Genomic DNA, 21,138 nt, shown 5'->3' on the forward strand with positions numbered 1-21,138 from the left:
GAAATCAGCACACACTACTATACACAAGGCAGATAACAAGGTTCTACTGTATAGCATAGGGAACTACATTCAATAGCTTGTAGTAAACCTATAATGAAGAATAATATGCAAAAGAATATATATGTATAACTGAATCACTATGCTGTACACCAGAAACTAACACAACATTGTAAATCAACTATACTTCAATTAAAAAAAAAAGAAGAAATCAGCAAACACAGGTCTGTTTCAATGTATACCAAAATGACTGTTAAGAAAAATTAAGTCAATATCATTTTCCTTTGATGTGTGTTGGCCATTTTTACTCCTGCATGTTTGCTGACTCTTCTCCTTGGAATGTATTACCTTTCCTCTCTCCTCTGAAATCCTTCCAAGAGCTAATTCTTATAGAACCTAGTCATGGCGAAGGATCAAAACTAAACCTCATACAGAAATAGGAAAATATCTAGATTATACTTTTACAAAAAGTAAAGCCTGGAGGAAAATAATCAACTAGAAATCTTCATTGCTAGGTTCCTGGAATACCTGCCTCTTCCAGGGCTGCAGAAGTGAATTCTCTGAGTGTGTTCTCTGCTTTGTTTGATACTATTTCCCAAACACTTGTGCCACAGAAAGGTCCTTTTGCTCCACCGCCTTAGCCCTGGGGCTGTGGCCAGAGGCCCGCAGTTTTCACTGAGTTTGGTAAGACAAGACGTTTAATAGCAACAGAAATCAAACAACTCACCTACTTTCCCACCCTAGTCCCCCCCCAAAACTTCCCCAAACACTATCGTCACCTAGGATTTATCACCTGAACATGGCTGAGTAGATCTTTGCCCATACCTGGGCCCTGGGCTTGAGAAAATGAGGACTTTGGCCTCTCTGACCCCAGGGCTGTGCCCAGGCCCAGCTGCGATACTGCTCCTTAGATTGAGCTCCTCTCAATCACTCCACCATTGTAGGTTCAAAACATTGAAAACGCCTTTAGCAAAACTTGTCTTATTTACCACCACCTGTCAGGTTCTTACTTACATTTTACAGATGAGGAGACAAAGGACCAAGAAGGCGAAGTGACTCACCCAATTCTTGACGTTCCATTGACTGCTCACTGTGCCAGGTCCGGTACTGAGCTAAGGAAGCATTTGTTGGCATCATCTCATTTTAGCTCACAACTGACGAGAGAGATACTATTTCCATTTAGCAATTGAGAGAAAAAACAACTGAGCCTTGGAGAGGTGAACGTGCCTAAAGTCAAATCCCTTGAAGTAGCAGAGGCAAAACTCAGACTCTGAATCACACAGGGGAATGTGTCCTGAGGGACGAGTATGCCCTCGGGGTGTGTGATGCACCAGGGAAATAGTATCAAACAAAGCAGAGAACACACTCAGAGAATTCACTTCTGCAGCCCTGGAAGAGGCAGGTATTCCAGGAACCGAGTTATTAAAGAAGTAGATGGTGGCCTTGAGCCTAGCACATTGGAGGTGCTCAATGAATAGTTCGTGAGTTTTCATTCCGCAAAATGAGGAGGAAACCTGCAAAATGATTTCACCTAGGCCTTTATTTGGAGTGAGGTAGCTAATCTTGCTTGGAAGCCCTGAGATCATGAGAGACAACCAACGGAGGTGGACAGTTTAGAGGCTTACCTGGATTAGAACTGTTTTGTGAGCCTCAACCCACCACTGTCTTAAGTTCTACCACCAAAGCCATTAGGACAGGCATGATGGCTGATTACCCACTTAGTTCCTGTGTCACTGTTAGCTCTACAGTTTAAGAGGAGCTGTAGATTATTTACAGGTTGAGTTCCCTCTAGTCAGCTAATAACCTGCATGTAAATAAGGACCATGTTTCCTGTCTTGGGGATGTCTTTAAACATACAAACCAAGTCAGAATATAATATTTCTTAACGTAAAAAATCTTCATTGCTATTTAAGCTTCAAAGGTGGTCAAAAATATTTATTCTTTCCTTAACTTAGAGCTTCATAGTGTCATGGAATGTGGTTTCATTTGTTGTCTTCCCCTAAAGCAAGAAAACACAGAAAAATCCTAAAGGTGCTTTTGGTTAGGAAACTAATTCTATATACAAGTTGGAGAAAATTACAGTTTCATGCTAAAATAAAGTACTTATAAAGTAACAGGTATTCCATTTGAAAACAAAGCCATGAAAAAGATACTCCATTTTATTTTATTTATTATCGTTATTGTTATTTTTTACAAACAATAGATTTGCTGCAACATGCTCTGGCTCATATTATTGAATTAAAAAATTTAACACATTTCAAAAATATCAAAAATACACTATAATGAGTCTTAGGACTACAATACGACAATGATTGCACAAAACCAATAGATATGAACTCACTGTCTGGATGGCATCCACTGGCAACAGTGAGAGAAAACCCTACAGCGTCTGGGAGAAGTGCATGGAAATTTAGAATACAAAGAGCTTATGTGTGACTGAATGATCACCAAATGAGGGAAACAGAGCAGGATTTACTGTAGCTGCTTTTCTCAATCTAGTAAGTGCTTACCCAACTATGGAGCAAAAGTCACTAACTGGAGAGAAAGATTAACTTGCCTCCATGACTGAGGAGTCTTGAAAGGCCCCACCCAGGGGGAAGTAAAAAGTGACACAAGACAGTTCTACAGTGATGCTGCAGACATCACCGAATGGCTTGGAGACTAATTATTTAATAATTGGTACATTTATCAATAACAGCCAAGTGCTCCCTTATGGAGGTCTCTTCATTAGTAATTATTGAGTAGATAGAGAAGGTGAGCCTGTGGCTTCCAAGTACCTGCTTTTGCTGAAAGTCTACATGAAAAGAAGGGCATCCTTTGATATTCAGTAGATCAGCCAAACCTAACTGGCTCCATCTTCTAGAAAACAGTACTCGCTACAAACAATTAAAATAGCACCCAATGATTACCAAGCTGCTCGTGCTGGCTCTTCTATACACCAGGAAAATGAATTCATCAACTTATTGCACACACATACTCTACAGTAGTATAATAAAGCCCTCACTCACATGTTTGAGGAGTGATAATTCAGTGACCCTTATGGTAGCATGGTAGCTTTATGACATACTAGCATTCAAACTTTCAAATATATTTCCAATCTACTTGGATAAAAATCAAAATACCATGGTGGCCAAGACTTGTGTATTTTTCTTTCTTCCATGGGACTTCTAGACTGCTCCCCTAAGAAGAAGTGATGTCCTTTCAGAAATTTTTTGTTTTTTGGTTTTTTTCCTTTCAGAAATTCTCTTAAGCATCTCTATTAAATGGGAGATACACACAGGGACCTGAGAATCATGCAGAGGCTGGAATCTCTGGGCTAGAGATCAATGGGCCTCTGCCCACCTGGGGAACACATCCTCTGGGTAAAGTCCTGGGAAGGAGATTACATTCACCTGGAGACAGATTACTGGCTTTCACCATCTGAGAATCTAATCAGATCACACAATAACTGTAAATGACTTCATAGGTCAAGAGTTCTGTGTATTTTTGGTGATGGGCTATGGCCTTTTATCCTCTGTCTAAACACAGAGCAATTATAGAGGGAAATGAATTAAAGGAAGTTGTAAAAAAGAATAGTCAGTTTTGGTATGGCCTATATTAAAGGGTTTTGATACAACTTAATGTTTCCTGAACATAAATCTACCATACAAAAGAACATTTGGAATTTTAGAGTTCTTCTGACTAAAAAGTAAATAAATACACTTACTTTTAGTAAAGTCATTCTGTAACTGGGTTTTGTGCTGGTTCCAATTAGTAGGGTGGGAAACAAAGAGAAGACAAGAAAAGGGTTCACAGATAAAGGACAATTTTTAAGACAATTTTAACTATGCTATTAAAGTGGTATATTCCCAAAATAATTTCCATCACTATCATCTTGAGTTTTTCCTTCATTTTCATTTTTCCTTCATCCCCCCCCATTTTTCCATATAAAAATAAGGCGGCAACACACTATTGTTCCCATCTTTCTAACAGCACCTGAACTTTGCATAAACCACTATGTTCTCCATTTCAAATCAAGACCTGAGTTCTAAAATTTTTCAGTAGCTAACCAGTAGTTTGACACAGAAGTTCCTGACAATCTGGGGACTCAAATTCCGATTCTTGAGGGGTTGAAAATTAGACAGCCATTGGTATGGAATCCCCTAAGAGTGTAGCCCACTGATACACACACGCGGGCATGGGGCCTCTGAGAAGATGAAGATACATAATCATTTGTGGACAGGTCATCTGGTTTGCTACTACTGCTTTAACAAAAACAAAAACAAAAACAAAAAAACCCTACATGTATATGTATAGATCAACCCTATCTTTAATATTGTTTCTCGTGAAACAAAAGTGGTTCCATTCTATTTTCTTTTTAATTGTGAAAGTATTCTAAAAATTCAAAGCACATTCCCCATTGGGTAAAATCAAGCAATGTCAAAACTTTGTAGGAATAAAAAGGAATTAATTTTCCTAAGTAAATCTCCTAATGGAAAAGGCATAGAACAGAAATATAAAAGGAACTGCATTTTGCTAGGGTTACATGGAATGTGCAAAAAATACAGTAAACCAGGTCTTCTGTAAGCTTAGGATTTTCTCAATTAAGTCCTTCAGTAATTGAGCCCAGTACTCTGAAACCATGTGAGGTGGATAAGCAGTTTTTGGAAGAGGACTCTGGAGGAGGTGAACCCTCTACTCACTTTTTAGAAAACCATCCCTCTGCTTGAGAGTGAGAGAAGGAATGTGTCTAACCTGCAGGCTCCATCCATCTGCTCTCATTCAGCCTCAGTCTGTTCAGAGTCGTCTGCTATAACTCGAGGTTTCTTGGATGTGAGCAGCATCAGCCTCGGCCCTACATCCTGCGAGGCCGACTGCCAACTCCACCGCGTGTTATGGAAAGAGGCCAACCCCCAAGTGCCCCTCCTGTGATCTGCTGGGAGATTCCTAGCAGGTGTCACATATGGCAAGGAATTATTCTCTTTTGTGATCTGGAGGGAAGTAGTCCTCACTCCTTCCCATCTTCATCCCCCAAAAAGATCCTACTCCCCCAAGTTTCTCAGGAACTTTCACAGTCTGACAGCCAACAGTTGAGTCCATCTCCCAGGGCCTGTCCTAGTACCCTCAGAGCCGGTTCCAACCCCCGATGGTCATCCTGCCTGTGGACAAACATGCCGGGCTGCCTCTAAGAAGATTGGCTCGAGTGCAGATTCAAAAATAAAAAGTTCACAGTCAATGAAAAGTGCTCTCATTACATTACATACATAAATTATCTGTTTGATTGGTTCTATATTTCCAATAAACGTCGTTTCAATAGGCTGTATTCTCGTAGAGAAGAAGGAAAAGCCATGTGACTAGTCACATCACATCCCATCAGTCAGGTTGAGATAGAAGGTGATTTCTCTGTCACAGAGATCCGTCAGCAGCAATCAGTAAAGGGAATCGATCTTCAGTTATTTCCTCCACAGAAATGGTCCCTTTCCTGCCCAGGCAGGCAAATTCTCAAAATTATCCTAGGAGAGAAAGGATTAATGGCAGGTGGTAGGACTGACACAGAGCAACGTCTGCTTGCTTCCCAGCAACTCTGGGAATTCCAACACGGGTCAGATGTGAAACTTAACACTGATGGTGTTTACTAGCTTTTCCACAGCAAGACCCTGACAGCTTTCACCATTTTTGGCTCTGAGTTCTACCCCCCTCCCCCATTTATGGTTTAGAAATGCAGAGGCAAGATGCCCCTGACAGGGTCCCCTCACCAACACCACCGCCTCCCCGGTGCCGCAGCTCCCAGGGGAGGGCTACAGCGCTGTGTCAAACTCCTCCAGGAGCTCGGTCCGATCCTCTTCACTGGGCTCAGGCTCAGGCCTGCATTCCTGGTGGTGTTTCATCTGTTCTTTTACTTCTTCTTCTAGGTCACGAGGTACAACAAACTGGTCCTCTGGCTCCAGCTGAGTTGGGGCAGCAAAATAGCCAGTTTTTTTCTTGGGTGCCTCTGTGGCCACTTCAATGAGGTTCAGGCTGTCTTCCAGGGGCACGATGGAGCCATTGGAGAGTTTCTTTCCATAGAGACAGGAGGTGGAAGGCGACTTCTGTAACTCCGTCTTGTCCTTGCTCACTGGTAGAAGTATGCCACTATTCACACTGTTCTGTCTTCGGATCCCAAAAAATAATCCTCTAGCACGCTCCTCGGGACATGGGGCAGGAGGGTTCTCCATAAGAGTGGGAGAGTTATCAAGATCCCTTCCCCTACAGCAGTGGATATCCACTTCTACTTCCACCTTGCTGCCATTTGTTATGACCCCTTCAACAGGCTGGTCATCGTCACTGTCCAGGCCGTTGTCAGACTGGTTACTCGAGAAAGTTGCACACGAAGGTTGACGCTGAAAAACCCCCGAGGTGGACACTGGGTGGAGGCTGCAGCGCCTCTCTGGCCTTGGAAGCAAGCCAGCATCCAGGCCAACTGTGTTGTGTTCATCAGAAGCAGTGGATCCCACCTCACTGCTCACCTCTGAGGTGGACATCTCGCTGCTGAACTCGGAGGCAATGCCGCTACTAGAGGAAGGAGTGGTTGGCTTGGGCGGGTCCTTGATGATGGTGGTTGGAGCAAATCCCACAGGTCCTGGGAGGGAGAGCCCATTCATTTCGCACGTGCAGCCTTCCTCACCAATGTTCAAATAAACCACCATCGCCCCCACATTGTCCTGACAACCATAGCTCTGGGCTAATGTGCATAGCTTCTTGGAAGCTGCTAATGGGTCTTGCACACGGCGTACTGCATTGACAGCTTCTGTGTACGACAAGTGTTCCCACAATGCTTTGTTTCCCAGAATCAGCAGCTCATCTTGAATGGTAAGTGGAGTGGAAGATATGTGGGGCTTGGGGAGGATCCAGGGGTAGAGGTACGTACAGCCCAGCATCCGGGTACAGCAGGTCACCCCATTCACTTTGTTGTCCTAGAGACAAGTAGAATGCCAACTCTGAGAAATGCAACAGTGACATAGTTTTATATCTTTCTAGATCACAATGTGTAGGGCTCTACAATAAAACAGAACTGACATATTAGGTAGTTTTTCCTAGGATCTGTGTAATTTTAGGTGGACTTACGCAAAATAAACGTATAGAATTCTAAAAGGACAAAATATCCAATGTTTATTATACCACAAATAGTTCTGAGGACCAAGTTAAAACCAATTAAAATTAAGTGGCTAAAAGGCACCTCTATCTCAAAAGATACCTGCTCTAACGTGAAGTACAGGCCTCCGCATGTTCTTAAGTAGAGAAACATCTGTTAGGAAAACAGTAAGGAGAACTAGCATTAATTCCCCATCACTAGTATTCTTTGAGAGGCCAAAGCTCAGATGGCTCACTAACAATGACTTCTCATTTAAAGGCACAGTTGGGACTGAAAAGATTCAGGAAGATATTAAATGGCTAAGAGAATCTTTATAGCTAAAGCACTGAATCATCTCTGAAGTTGTTTAGCCTAGAAGAGGAAAGTCTGAAATCTGTGGCATAATTCATCTACTGTTAGGGCTGTACCAAGAATGATGCAATTCTAAACTCAGAGGAAAAGGAATAACCCTGGTTGCAGGTTGGGAATGTTCATCTGACAGATGCTTTATACTGATTTCTTCTCAAGATAAAAACAAACAAAACCTCTAAAGCCCTCAATGTATTAATTTCATAGCTGCAGTCATCTTCTGGCGGAAAATCCTGGCTCTCTCATTTATCAGAATTTGTCACAAACTCTAAATTTTATTTTCCTCACCTATAAAATGAAAATAAAGGCACTTATTTCATGGGGGTTACTGTGACAATTAAACAAAATAATTAGAATATAATGCTTAGCAAATAATAAATGTCTATAGTTAAAATACATTTATAAAAATATTTCCTACTTGTCTAGGACCCCCTAAGAAAAATCTAAATATTATTTAAATTTTATAATAGACTAATCAAATAAAAATTATCTTTTATCATTTGTTTGAGAGACCTTTCTAAGACCATAGTTCTAGAACCTCCATAGTATCAACCACAATATAATGTTATTTTTTTGGTTTTGTGCTTCCTTGGATGGAATCTAGTCCTTACTTCAGAATTCTGAGAGAACAGACAGCCCAGAAGTGAACCCACACAAAGAGACTCCATGATCTTTGACAAAGGAGCCAAGGCAGTTCAGTGGAGAAAGGATACTCTATTCAACACATGTGGCTGGGAAAACTGGGACATTCACAAAAAAAGAAAAAGAATTTACACATGAACAGCTTACACCTTCACAAAAATTAATTCAAAATAAATCACAGACCTAAACACAAAATATGAAACTTCCAGAAGATAACACAAAAGAAAACCTACGTGACCTTGGGTTTGGCAGTGAGTGTTTAGTTACAATACCAAAAGCATGATTGATGAATGAAGAAAATTGGTAAGTGGGGCTTCATTAAACTAAAAACTTCTGCTCAGCAAAAGACACTGTTAAAAGAATGAAAGACAAGCCACAGACTGGAAGAAAAATTTGCAAAACATATCTGATGAGGACTTGTATCCAAAATACACAAAGAACTCAATAATAAACAAACAATCCAATAATAATGGGCAAAAGATCTGAACAGAGTTCTGCTTTGCAGTAAACAATGTTCACATGTAATTGTTAAAGTCTCCTTGAAAGCAAAAATGATATGCTAACTTCTGAAAAAGGAGAAAAGTTACAAAATAGCAAATACTGATGCCTCCTTAGTAAAGAAAAGCAAAACAAAACACCAGAGTATACTAAGCCATATATAATATAAACAGGAAAAATACTGTGAAGTTTCGCATTTCAGAACAGGATGTCAAACTACAGAACTTTTTCTTCTGTTCGGAGTAACAAACCAGATGGAAATTACCCAAGGGGAACACTTACATTCATTTCATATGCTAGCTATACATCTAACGGATCACAAATCAGAATACTTCATTTCTAATTAATTTGCTTTTTCTTTCTGCTAGTCACTAACTCATTAGATTTTCTTCTAGTACTATTATCTGGACTGGATACAATTTACAAGTCTTGATAGGAAGAACAAACAGCCCTTCTACTGCCTCTATGCAGAACAGCATTCATTAGATTCAGGGGGTAGAAGTGACTGGTGGAGAGCAAGATTCACCTCTGTTATGATGGCTTTTTGGTCCTTCACCCTTTGAGCCTCCTGTGGGTCCTGTTCCAGGCTAAAGACTTTAGAGAGAGGCACCGGTTTCCCACTTCGGCACAGGACTGCTTGGCATGTGCCAACATTGGCCACAGTCAAGCTAAAACTACTCGTTGGATCGGCAGTGTCAGGGCGAATGTAACAAAGGAGGGCAGAGGAGCCCAGCTTCTGGCCAGCCATTCCTAATTTCCTGTTTAGAAAGAAAAGAAAATGAAAACATGGTAGCTAATTTTACAAAAAAGCAGTGGTCCTTCGCGTCTTTGGTTTTCTTGTTTTTCTGCAACATGACCGTGAACCTGCCTCACTGTCAGCCATCTGAAGGTATCTCTTGCTGTGCATGATGATGGTGAAGAGAGCCTCGCCTTCTACTCTTAGCTAAGAAATTTTACAGAAAGGGTGAGGGGAAAGGAGACAATGGAGGTGCAGCTTTCTCTGCTGCTTCTGCTCATGTCTGATCATAGCTACAATGACCTAATTCAGTGGCTTCCAACTTTTATCACCTGAATAGCTCATTAAAAACAACTCTGGGCCCATCCCCAGAGTTTCTGATTCAGGTGGTAAGGGGCTGGCCCAAAAATCTACACTTCCAACAAGTTTCCAGTAATGCTGAGGCTGCAAGTCCTAGAACCACACTCTGTGAACCACCTGCTTAGGTTATCAGTTCCCTGAAGGAAGGACCACTGTTTTCCTTGTGTTTCTCCCACACACGTGGCATCTATCCCCTAAGCACTTGGTATACAATGCTAAGCACAGAGCAGATGCTGTCGGAAAGATTGGGTTTCAGGTTCCAGCTCTGCCACTCATGGAATCCTCAGCATGCTAATGCTCTGAGAAATTTTTCTGCTTAAAATACTCACCTCTTTGGCTTGCTTTGAAAAATTAAAGATATAGAATGAAAAATGCTTGGTACAGTGTCCAGCTCTTGATAGGTGCTTCATAAACTAAGTTTCCTTTCTCAAACCATTTATTTTGCCAAGGCCCTAGGCTCAGTTTTATTACTGAAAAATAGAGTCATTTAACTACCATGTTTGCTTTGTGTTATAATGATGGATAAAACCAGCTCGGGTTCCATGCTGTTCCGTTTCAACCCTAGTTATACAAGGTATGACCTCACAGCTGTACATCTCCTTTAAGCAGCCCACCTGTTGTGAAGATGCTCCATTAGCTGCTAAGAGATTTTTTCAGAAGTTTGGTTTATAGGGTTTTTGCTCTTAAGTGGCTTAGACTTCAGTGAGAGGATTAGTTGGTCAATCCTCAATAATAAGTATTCTAAACACAAGAACGTGATGAGAGGTTAACCTTTTGTAGGTCACTGACTCTGGAGAATCTCATAAAAGCTTATCTCTTCCTTCCCAAAGGCGCGCGCGTGCACACACACAATGTTTTGCGCATGATTTCTGGGCTTTCCAGATTCTCAGCAGTCTTTGGTTCCAGCAGAGAAAACAGATGGCTCCACAGGCTCTTTAAAGAGCCGAAGTCCCCAAATTCCATGCTGATGCAAAGAATGGTCACGCAACACGGAGCACGATCTCACCTTGCTCCGGTACCTATAATTGAGACCTTGACCTTCTGGCTTAGTGAGATTTTCTAAACGTAGAACTGAGTTAGGAATTATTCAACCCATCTGCTTACCTGTGAGATACCAAGAAGGTGTTAGCCATGAAAACTGTGTCATTGGTTGACTGCTGTACCTCTTCCAAGAGCACATCCGCCATGGTACACTGGAGTAGGCGAGGGAGTTCCTCATTTCGGTCCCCATCAAACATGCCATATACAGCTCCCACCCCCTCTGCAAAGTTATCCACAGCTAGAGCAGATACACATAGCCTATCACAGAAACAGGAGAAAGACAAACACCAAAAAGAGTTAGTGGTAAAGCGCTCTCCAGGGAGCCTTCTTTAGAAAAGTACGTATTAATTGAGGGTGGAGAAGAATAGGAGTAAATCTTAATCTACACATGAAAAAGTGTTACATAAGATAATTAAGCAGCATCTTAAAGAGTTGATGTCATAAGAGAAGGGGAAATGCAGCCACATTCAGGGGCAGTACACATTAGCTTTGCACTGTTGCAGAAGGCTAAAAAGATTACGTGTTTTTGATTAAGGACTAGTGTCATCAACACCTTTCAGCCAAAGACCCCTAGGTGCACAACACACCTGTGGCTAAATAAGTTGGGTTTATTATACCTCTCAACAAGAGAAAGCACACCATGGGACTCTGGGGTATGTCAGAGGATATTGGGAAAATAACCTAGTACAGGATCTGGGCTTTGATTGTGTCATTTTGGGGAGAGTCTAACAAAGTGTGGGATCATAATAGATTGGTGCTGTAAGAAGGCAGGAATATTCTACAGTTAGGGATCTCAATAAATCTTATCTATGGGAAAGAACATTAGCAAGGGGACAATGTTATGATTGGTAAAGAAAGTAGCAGTCACTCGTCTTAGTCATGAGACGGGGTGCTGGGTATTTTGTGGAACGTACATTCATCTTGTTTTGCCTTACTGGCTCATGGTCTCAGAGGGAGCTTATCTGATGTTGGAATCTTGTGATTTGTTTACATCCAACAGGAGAACAGCAGCTAGTTTTCAGTATTAGATCAGTTCCCAGATGTCGGGGGGAACTTTCTCAGTTTCCATGGCCACGATACTCACTTGTTTCTCTGCCCAGCCATCTCAGCCAGTCCATGGCTCCAGAAGGTTGATGTAACTGTAGAATCAGTGGTTGGCAAAGGTTTCTGATCAATTTTCAGGGTAGTGATATGGCTGTGGGAAGTGGAAGAAGGGAAGATTAAACCGTATACGCTTCTGTATTTTACAAAAACTATCCCAGCATATGTTTTTATAAGATAACCAGTTGACAGACCCAGATTCATTTCCAGAAAGACTAAATAAAGGAGTGTGCTGACCACTGGCCAAGAAAGAGGAAGGAGAGAAGCAGCAGAAAAAAATAGGGGCCAATTTTATTATAATTGATTCTGTTCATTTCCATGAAAAACTAAGCACAACAAAGATTTCTAAGTTTCAACCAACTGTCTACTTATTTTAAGTATTTTGATACAGTGAAATCTTGGCATTGTCTCTTAGATGTTGTAATATAATGTGATCTGTGCCACCTAAACCACCTAGCCTGCATCAGGCCACACAAGATGGCTGTTCTCTGGCTCTCTGTACATCCCCTGCTCGACCACTGCCTGCCTCACCCACACCTGACCCACCTGACTGACCTTCCTTCTTAATCATAGAACCTAATCAGTAAATGCCTACATACTTGCTGGCCCCATCCCCACCTCACTCCCACCCCAGCTAGTGATAGTTCTAATCTTTAGATCAGAACTATTTCTACCATGAAAGTTTATCAAAGGAGCAGTGAGGCACATGCTCCTCAGCTGGTTTTCCAAGTAACTGATAAGCCAACCTGACATCAATTTCCTCTGTAACCGGCAACAGCCCCACAACTCAACCCACCACCCCTATAGCCAAGATGATTGTCATGTCCTGCCAGCTGTCTGCTGCACATGGTCGGGTCTCACTCTAGGACCTTGCTTCAGACATGTAAGATCCCCCTGTCCATTAAACCACTGATGTCTCTGTTGCTGATTCTGGGCTCTTTCTCTGGTCTTAAGTTTGGGCAAATGCAGGGCCTGCAGGCCTGTGGGGTACAGCCCAACACCTGCCCTGTAAAAGTACTGGGTGCATGGCGCCTCTCACTCTCTTGTCTTCAGAGATGGCCCGTACTCTGTCTACGGACAGTGTATCTACTTTTACCTTAACCTAAGCACCCAAACCCCACACCTCATGGCCTTTCTCTCGCCTTCTGAAACAGCCTACACTATGTAGTATGTGTCTCTCTAAATAAATCTACCTTTACTTAAAAAAAAAAAAATACTGGGGGGATGGCTGAGCAGTAGTCATGATGCTGAGCTCTACTACACATGGGCTGACTACTAGATAGAACATCCATCAAAAACTGAATCAAAGAAGAGATCTGAGGAGCTTTATGAACAAATTCATTCTATGCCTTTAATGAACCAAGGTCTCCACAATCCTTAAGAAGAACCACACAAGGCTGGCATGACTAGGAGCACACATGGTTTCAACTTCAAAACACATCCTACCTAAATGTGTCCAGCGTCTTGTGTTCCAGAACCAGATTTGTATTTCCAGTCAGGTCCAGGTCTTGTAAAGTAGCAGGCAGAGTCTCTGGAATCAGGATTTCTGTCAAGTCATTGCAACTTAGGTCTACAAACTGAGAGGAAAATGAAGAGATTAGGTTAATTCTTAACTCTGTCTAACCCTCAGTCTCCTACTATATCCTGAAAGGAAACTTAATTTCTTCCCAGGAATCAATTAAATACACTGTGATCACAGACTGCCGCTTTCCTCTTCCTTATGAGACAAGAACCACCCCAGTCACCCTCCTGCCACTTCCCTGGGAGGACATCACTGCAGCACACGAAGTACCTGGATCTGAGGCAACTGCAGTATCTCGGGAAAGATGCTGATGTTGTTGGAGTGCGCCACCAGTGTGTGCAGCCTTCTGCAGTTTGCGATGGTCGTGGGAATGGTTTTAAGCTTGTTGCCACTTAGGTTCAGTTCCTCCAACTGCTCCAATTTATTTAGTTTGCTGAAAAAGAAACACCAAAATACCCACACTGCATCCAAACGAGCAGCTGCCAAGCAAGTTCCACAGTGGCTAGAGCAGAGGTGAACGGTCCACTGCCAGACACCTGCCCAGAAGGAAACAGTCACCAGAGCGGGTGAATGAGGCTCCTACTGAGCCTCGGCCTCATCCCCTCTAGGTGCACTTCAAGGGCTGTGGCTTCACCTGCTTCCCTTACAGATGCTGGGTCTCAGGGCGTGAACACCTTCCTGTACCTGACTTACAGGAAGTGCCTAAATCAGCCTTAGCCTAGGGTTGGTCAACTAGTTATGGCATTTGCTTTCCACTAACTAGCTGCAAAATACTGGGTAAGCTGAAGTCAGTGGACATCAATATCCTCAGCCGTAAAATAAAGAAGTGGTACTAAATCATAACTAAGATTCCTTTTGGTTTTAATTTTCTACAGTCATGTATTCCTAACATAACCCCTCTTCATGAACAGTTGTCGAGTGCCTCCTGTACACCCAGCATGGTGCTGGGGACTGTGAGGTAGGGGATTCACACTGTCCCAAAAAGGTAACCAAAGCTTTCTGCACAGTAAGATGGCTAACACCTTTATCTAGATTATTGCAAACTGCTCTGATTTCTCTTAATCTGTTGATTTTAAAAATTATAAAAGTAATAAACTGCTGTAACATAGAAAGTTTGGAAAATAAAGAAAATCAATCAACAGTAATACCACCAATCTGAAAAAAGTTACTATTTTCATTTTGCCGAATTTCTTGCCAAATTTTTCATATGCAGATCTAGTTTACATGAAATTTATATCCTGTCCCTTTCATATAACTTCTATTGCTAGAAAATCAATAGTTTATAAAAATTAAGCTAAGTAAAATCGTTTCTTTCTTATTTCAACAGTAACACTGAAAAAAAATTGAAAAATAGAGATGAACATAAAAAAAATCTTTTAATCCTTGATAATCTCTGATGACATTTTGGTTGACATTATTCCTGTCCTTTTTAATGCATAAAACTCTATCTTTCAAATTAAAACATAATGCTTATTATACATACTGTTCTATAACTTGCTCTTTTTTTGGTTACTTAATAATATATTTTAAAAGTGGTCCAATGTCCAATCTCACACTTTTCTCAAACACTATTCCCAACTTGGACTTTTGACTTTCCAACTTGCAGACAGAAACGAAGTGTCCGTATCGCAATCAGTCTCTTACTGAGCACCCAGAACTGTGTTAGATTCTGAAAATAGTCCAAAAGAAACAGAAGACTTGGATTGTGCCTGTGCAATTATAACACTGTTCAGGAGATGACTTGACAGTAGATTTATTATTCAGTATACAATATACATTTTCTTTAATATACTGCTCCTAAATTCCATTTATTTTTATTATCTGTATTCAGATTACTCTAATGTTGTGTAATCTCCTGTTAATTCTTGTCTTTACCTCTAACTACTTAGTTTCACATTTTCTGATGTATTTTAAGTTTTACATTAGCCTGCTTTTGACCCCTCCAACAATAAGAGTGCCATCAGATTAGGCAGAATTCATTAGTTTCAGAGTATTACATCTGATATTTCCCAACAGCTTCCTAGGCTAACATAACTTGTCAGTGGTGTGTCATTTTCACTTTACATGAACGTATTTGAGGCCAAATGAATTAATCTGATAGGATTTCAAGAGATCTATCACATCCTGATATTAAGATTCCACATTCACTTTAAAAGCCACTGTTCAGATTCTTTCAAGGACAAGCTTATCCCACCTGTCTTCTATAAGCTCCAAATATTTCAATCTCTGTTTTCTGAGTTTAATACATTTATAAGAAAATTTGTAAATCAAAATTAGAATAAAATATATAAAATTAGAATAAAATATAGTTTTGTTTTCATCCAAACATGATATATGAAATACATACATTAATTTCATTCCAATTATATCAAATGTCATTTCCCTATCTTCTTAGTTTTTGAAAACATGATTTTTAATGACTACCTTCACAGATTTTTCTGGTGTTAAATTTTCTAAAAAAAAAAATTCTTTTAATCAAATGTATTTTGGAAGATATTTATTTTTCCACTAATACTGTTTAAAACTTGGACAACATTAAACGTCTCTCTTAAGTCTTATGAACATAGCCTGGCTAAATACTATTCATCTCTTCCCCCAGGAAGGCCAACTCTTGCAGTGCAGTTACCCTTATGTGTCTTTGACATCCTGCATTTCCTCTACTGCACTGTAACTGCTTATATACTTGTCTATTTTCCTAATTGGACGGGAAGTTCCTTGAGGACAGAGACTAACTTAATCACCACTGTTTCCCCAGAACTTACATAGTACCTCATATACAGTAGGCATTCAACATATGTAAATTATTTCATAGGCCTGTACCTTTCTACATTGAAAATCCTCAGACTAATATTTAGTAAATAGAACTAAGAATTAAACACATTTTAACCACAACTTCTGTGGTTACTGATACTTAACAACCGGTACAAACAGATCTTCCCTTTCAATTAGTGGAATCACAGCATCAGTAAGTCAGTCAACGTAAAGTAGGAGCACCTAGTCGGATGGCTGTGACGCTGTCTGACAAAAGCAGAATTCATGTCACATGTCTGAAATAATCAAAGTTTGTGTTTGTTTACCTTGCGGGAAAAGTCTGTAGTTGGTTGTTTGCAAGATGCAAGATTCGCAGGTGCGGGTGCCCTACCAGGACCGGCACACACTGATCCGTCAGGAGGTTGTTGGTCAGGTAGAGCAGCTGCAGCGCACTAAGACTCTCCTCCCCAGCGCAAGCAGATGGCAGAGACTCCAGACTATTTGCAGATGCATTCAAGTATCTGAGACTGCCGGAACACATGCAAACCATCATTCCCTTTATGGCTATTTGTTGCCTTCTTTCATGCAGACCACATGCCATCTCAGTACGTTAACAGTGACTTTCCACGCTCCCAAACTCATGACAAAAGTAATTTCCACCAGGTAGTTTTCTCTGATTGATTCTACCAAAGTTCCTGTTACTCAACTCACACAGGCCAAGTAGGGAGGAAAGAACATGGGCTTAGTTGTGTTTCCAGGATTCTGTAAGGGCCCAATTCTAACCCAGCTTCATGCTTTACTGGTTGTTTGTCCCCCGAAAGGAAAGGGTGTTGAGTATCATGTTCACCAATATCTGAACTCTGAAGACACCTTTTAGAAAGATTTTTGTCTGATTTTAACAGGATCATATTTATTTAGCCAATCCCTCTATAATCCCCTAATAATGGGTTTACAGGCTGTTTCCAGTGTTTGTTACTATAGACATTTTAATGAGCACCTTCGAGTCCCTACCCAATTATTTCTTTAGGCTACATTCCTAGAAGCAGAATCTGTGGGGTCAAAGGCTACACATGTCTTTACGATTTTTATATATATATATATCTCCAAACTGAGCTCCAGTAAGGCTATACCAAACTATACTTCCACAAGAAGGATATAAGAATGCATTTGTTCACACCTTTGTCAACAATGAGTATCATAAGTCATTTTAACCATCACCAGTCTCCTAGGTAAAACATGGCATGATTTTAAAAATTTGCCCAGCACGGTGTTTGGTACACGTAGGAAATATTCAATAAAAGGCAGCTAATATTATTAAATTTGTGTGTTCTTAAGTCTTTTTCAAACTGTGTGATCCACATCACTGTTTAGCTTTTAAGCTGTTGAGGATTCAGTGTGTCTGTTTGTATCTTTGTATGGCCCAAAAGTGTTCTGTGCAGGGTTAGTGTTAAATATCACTGACAATTTGCTACAACTGCTAGGTAACTTCCTTACTATAGGACTTTACAGTTGTAAACTAATTTTATTCAGACTGTCATCAGAATGAAATGGACTGTATTGTTAATTAACAATTAAGACTCTACATAAACTTTCCAAACAGAAAATTTCCCTCAAACGTTTTTTAGAATTTCCAAAGATTTTATTTTTAGGAAAATCCAACCAAGTGTATTATACATGAAGAAATGTATAAGCTGCTAAACAAAGAACAAGATAGACACTTGTGGGCGAAATGCTTTTGGTATGTCTCCTGCAGCCTTATGTTAAATTACTACTGCTTACCTCTGCTTATCTCTGCTTTCTCCATGTCTAAACTGAAGACAATACTGCCTTCTCCACACTGCCAGAGAAACTAGTTTTCATTTAATGGTGACATATATGTTAAATAAACCTGATTATGGGTATTAAAACAGGAAGACACACTATCTATTTGTTAACTTACAACTGAGAAAGCAAATACTTTTGGAACAATGTTACATTTAAATGCACAGTTTTCAAAGCAGGGAGTAAAAAAAAAACCCTTCAAAAAATAATGTAACTGTGTGATAGCTTGGTAGAGCTGGAAGCAAAAACTAGATTATCTTCAGTGGTATGTCCCTTTCTCCCTAATGCAAAAGCTGAAAACCGCCCCCGGCAAAAAGCTGTATCAGAATGCTGCAATCTCTCTTTGAAGATCGTAACTGTACTCCTTTCCTGAGATGAAAGCCTGAACCTTCCCAACCTGGTAACACCTGTTTAAAACACCATAACTTCCTAAGTATTTGATGGTTATTTCAACTTTTGAATTGAGGATTTCTGCCTCATAAGACAGTGTCATATTTTATTCCACACAAATTGCAAATAAGTCTCCATCCAAAGCTAGACTAGGAGGACACTCTGTAAAGATAGTTCCAAAGGTCACTCTAATGACAAGTCCAGGCAGTTTGCTTAGCCAAATGATTCTGTTCTCCCAACTAAAATCTATGGCACTTACTTTAAGGCCTTGGAGAAGAGGGTATCTGGCAGCCTGGTGAGCAAGTTATGCTGAATATCCAACACCTCGAGAGGGATGTGTTCCACCAGCGCTGGAAGGTTCTGCACGTGATTGTGTCCCACCATCAGCTTTCTGAGACTCAAGCTACTAAGGATTCTAACGAGGAAGAGCACACAGAAGAAACAACAACAGGATAACGGACTTAAATCTTTCCTCCTGAGACTCTCCTTGGCTATTTAGCTGAAATCAGTAAACTAATAGAAATATGTTCTCCTAGACAGTATCATCACCAACAGGTGCCTAAGCCAAAAAAGCAGCCTCGACCATCTGTTTACCCACCGCCCACCAGGAAGTTACTCAAAGCATTCTGGGGAAAGGTGATTAATGAAAAAACACAGCTCAGAACACGTCTAAACAAAAAATGCAATTTCTGGAATAAATCAACTGAGACTTTAGGTCTAGGCAGACAGTACCCTAAATTCAGTGAATTTATTAACATCAATACAACTGAGTATAAGTTAATAACAAAAACTACTATCTATTCGGTGCTTAAAATGTGGCCAGGTCATTTAACTAAGAAGTTCAGAAGGGTTAAGTGACCTTGATTTGCCAAAGATCTCACATTGAATGTAGTAAATGGTGTAGTCGAGATTTGAATGAAGGTCTGACTGCAAGGCTGTGTTCATACCTACTAATACGACACTGCATGTGTTTACTTTTAAAGACTCCACTAAGTAATAACCTCACATTTTACATCTTTTTAATATACCAACCCCCACCCCTCAACACCTCTATCTTTCCCTCCACATACGAAATCCCACCATCTTATAAAGATCAATTCGAATATGCATTCTCCAGAAAGAATTCTCTTTTCAAAGTTCTGAATTTCTAAAACATTTTATTTATATATCTTAGTGACCAAGAGTGAGCCTTTGGAGTGAGAATGACTACGCTCAGATGCCAGCTCCTATCACTTCCTAGTTAAGTGACCCTGGGCAAGTCACCTAACCACTCTAAGCTTTAGTTTCCTTACTTGTAAGATGAGGATAACAGCATCTATAAAATAAAGTTGATATGGGATTAAATAAGGTAATAAAAGTAAAGCTGTTGGAACACTGCCCAGCTCAAAATAAATCATCCAGTACAAATGAACTATTATCACTATCATGTCACCAACCTATGTCACAACTCTCTCCATGTTTTATCACAGTCATCTCTGCACAAGTCATCTCAACCATCTGCTTATAGGCCAAGACTATGCCTTGGGCGATAGTGGATTCCTTACAGCACTTGCGCTGCCCTCCACTCAGCGGGTACTCAATATTTATTGAGCAAATGAATCAAAGTGCCTTTGAAAGGCAACCCAAATCTAGGAAAATAATTAAATACACACAAAATATATATATTAACACAAGCATACCTCATTGGAACCTCTGTCAGAAGATTATAGCTCACATCTAGTATTTCTATCTTCTTTGTTTCACAGGCCCAGTCAGGGACACACTCCAGCAGGTTTCTGCAGAAAATAAATAATTAAAAGGCATCATTTAGGATGATGAGTAGAACTTATTCCATTTCCCTAGTAGGTTCTTTATCTGTCAGCTGGGCCCTGAGCTCCTGGAAGGCAGAAGCACCCCCCGACAAGGCATCCTGGTACACTACCAGGAACACAGTAGGTACTCAATGAATGCTGCAATAGAAGGGTGGAGAGAGACAAGCACACAAACACGTCTGAGACTAGATGGACTGTGCTGCGTGCTCAGCAGTAGAAAAGCACACAAGTCGGGGGATGGGACGAGGGAGAGGGGAGGAAAAACTGAATGGAAGAAGCGGCATTTTAAACAAATCTTCAAAGATGAGTAGGATTTCCCCAAGTAATGACTGGGGGAGAATAGAAGCAAATTCTGGGGGAAATGAACCAAATGAATAAAAGTGAGGAGGTGGAGACAAAAGATAACCAGTGAGGGGAAAAGTTCCAGGTCATTTAGAATGTGAACGCAAAAATTTAGTAGAGCACTGGGCAGATACTCAGTAAAAGGACTTTTATTTCCAGATGTTACTCAGCTTCTCTAAGCCTTAAAGCAGCTATTGATCGATGAATCGATAAGATGAGGCAGAAGAAGTGCTGTAAGAGAAACGCAGATACCGCTCTGACTGCTTCATGAAGGAAGCACTCTGCCTGACATGGATGGAGGCAAGCTCCTGAAGAGATACAGCCTCTGGGGCAGAGCGTGGAGAAAGCTATAAAATGACCTGAGTAAGGAGGATGTTCCAAGGCAAGAGGTGGTGACGTGAGCTAGGGTACAGAGGCAAGAAAAGAATAATAAGCTGTTTGGTGATGCCAGAGCAGCAAATGAGGAGCGGAGAGTGGGAAGAAACAAGGCTAGAAAGACTGAACCATGTCTAGAACCATGACTTTATCCTGCAAGTGCAGGGAGATCCCTGAAGGGGCTGTGAGCAGTGAGGAGACAATGTCCGTTTTGCACTTTAAACAGCTCACGCTATGGTTACACAGAGGTCTGGTTGAGGTGGTTAATACTAGTAAACAGAAGAATAATCAG

At 40.7% G+C, this 21,138-nt stretch overlaps 1 protein-coding gene across 1 annotated transcript in view; it reads right to left on the reverse strand.

The window, feature by feature from the left end:
- Nucleotides 1-2,150: 2,150 nt before the first annotated feature.
- Nucleotides 2,151-21,138, reverse strand: part of PHLPP2 (PH domain and leucine rich repeat protein phosphatase 2) — a 63,224-nt gene continuing 44,236 nt past the window's right edge. Inside the window, exons 11-19 of the mRNA XM_074370480.1 lie at nucleotides 19,998-20,093; nucleotides 18,578-18,733; nucleotides 16,434-16,634; nucleotides 13,627-13,789; nucleotides 13,281-13,411; nucleotides 11,818-11,928; nucleotides 10,797-10,991; nucleotides 9,123-9,354; nucleotides 2,151-6,929 (exon numbers count right to left, since the gene is read on the reverse strand). Coding sequence (XP_074226581.1) covers nucleotides 5,775-6,929; nucleotides 9,123-9,354; nucleotides 10,797-10,991; nucleotides 11,818-11,928; nucleotides 13,281-13,411; nucleotides 13,627-13,789; nucleotides 16,434-16,634; nucleotides 18,578-18,733; nucleotides 19,998-20,093 — 2,440 coding nt within the window. The 3' untranslated portion in view covers nucleotides 2,151-5,774. The remainder of the gene's footprint in view (nucleotides 6,930-9,122; nucleotides 9,355-10,796; nucleotides 10,992-11,817; nucleotides 11,929-13,280; nucleotides 13,412-13,626; nucleotides 13,790-16,433; nucleotides 16,635-18,577; nucleotides 18,734-19,997; nucleotides 20,094-21,138) is intronic.

The sequence above is a fragment of the Camelus bactrianus genome, chromosome 9 (genome assembly GCF_048773025.1).
Source record: "Camelus bactrianus isolate YW-2024 breed Bactrian camel chromosome 9, ASM4877302v1, whole genome shotgun sequence".
Classification (NCBI taxonomy): Eukaryota; Metazoa; Chordata; class Mammalia; order Artiodactyla; family Camelidae; genus Camelus; species Camelus bactrianus.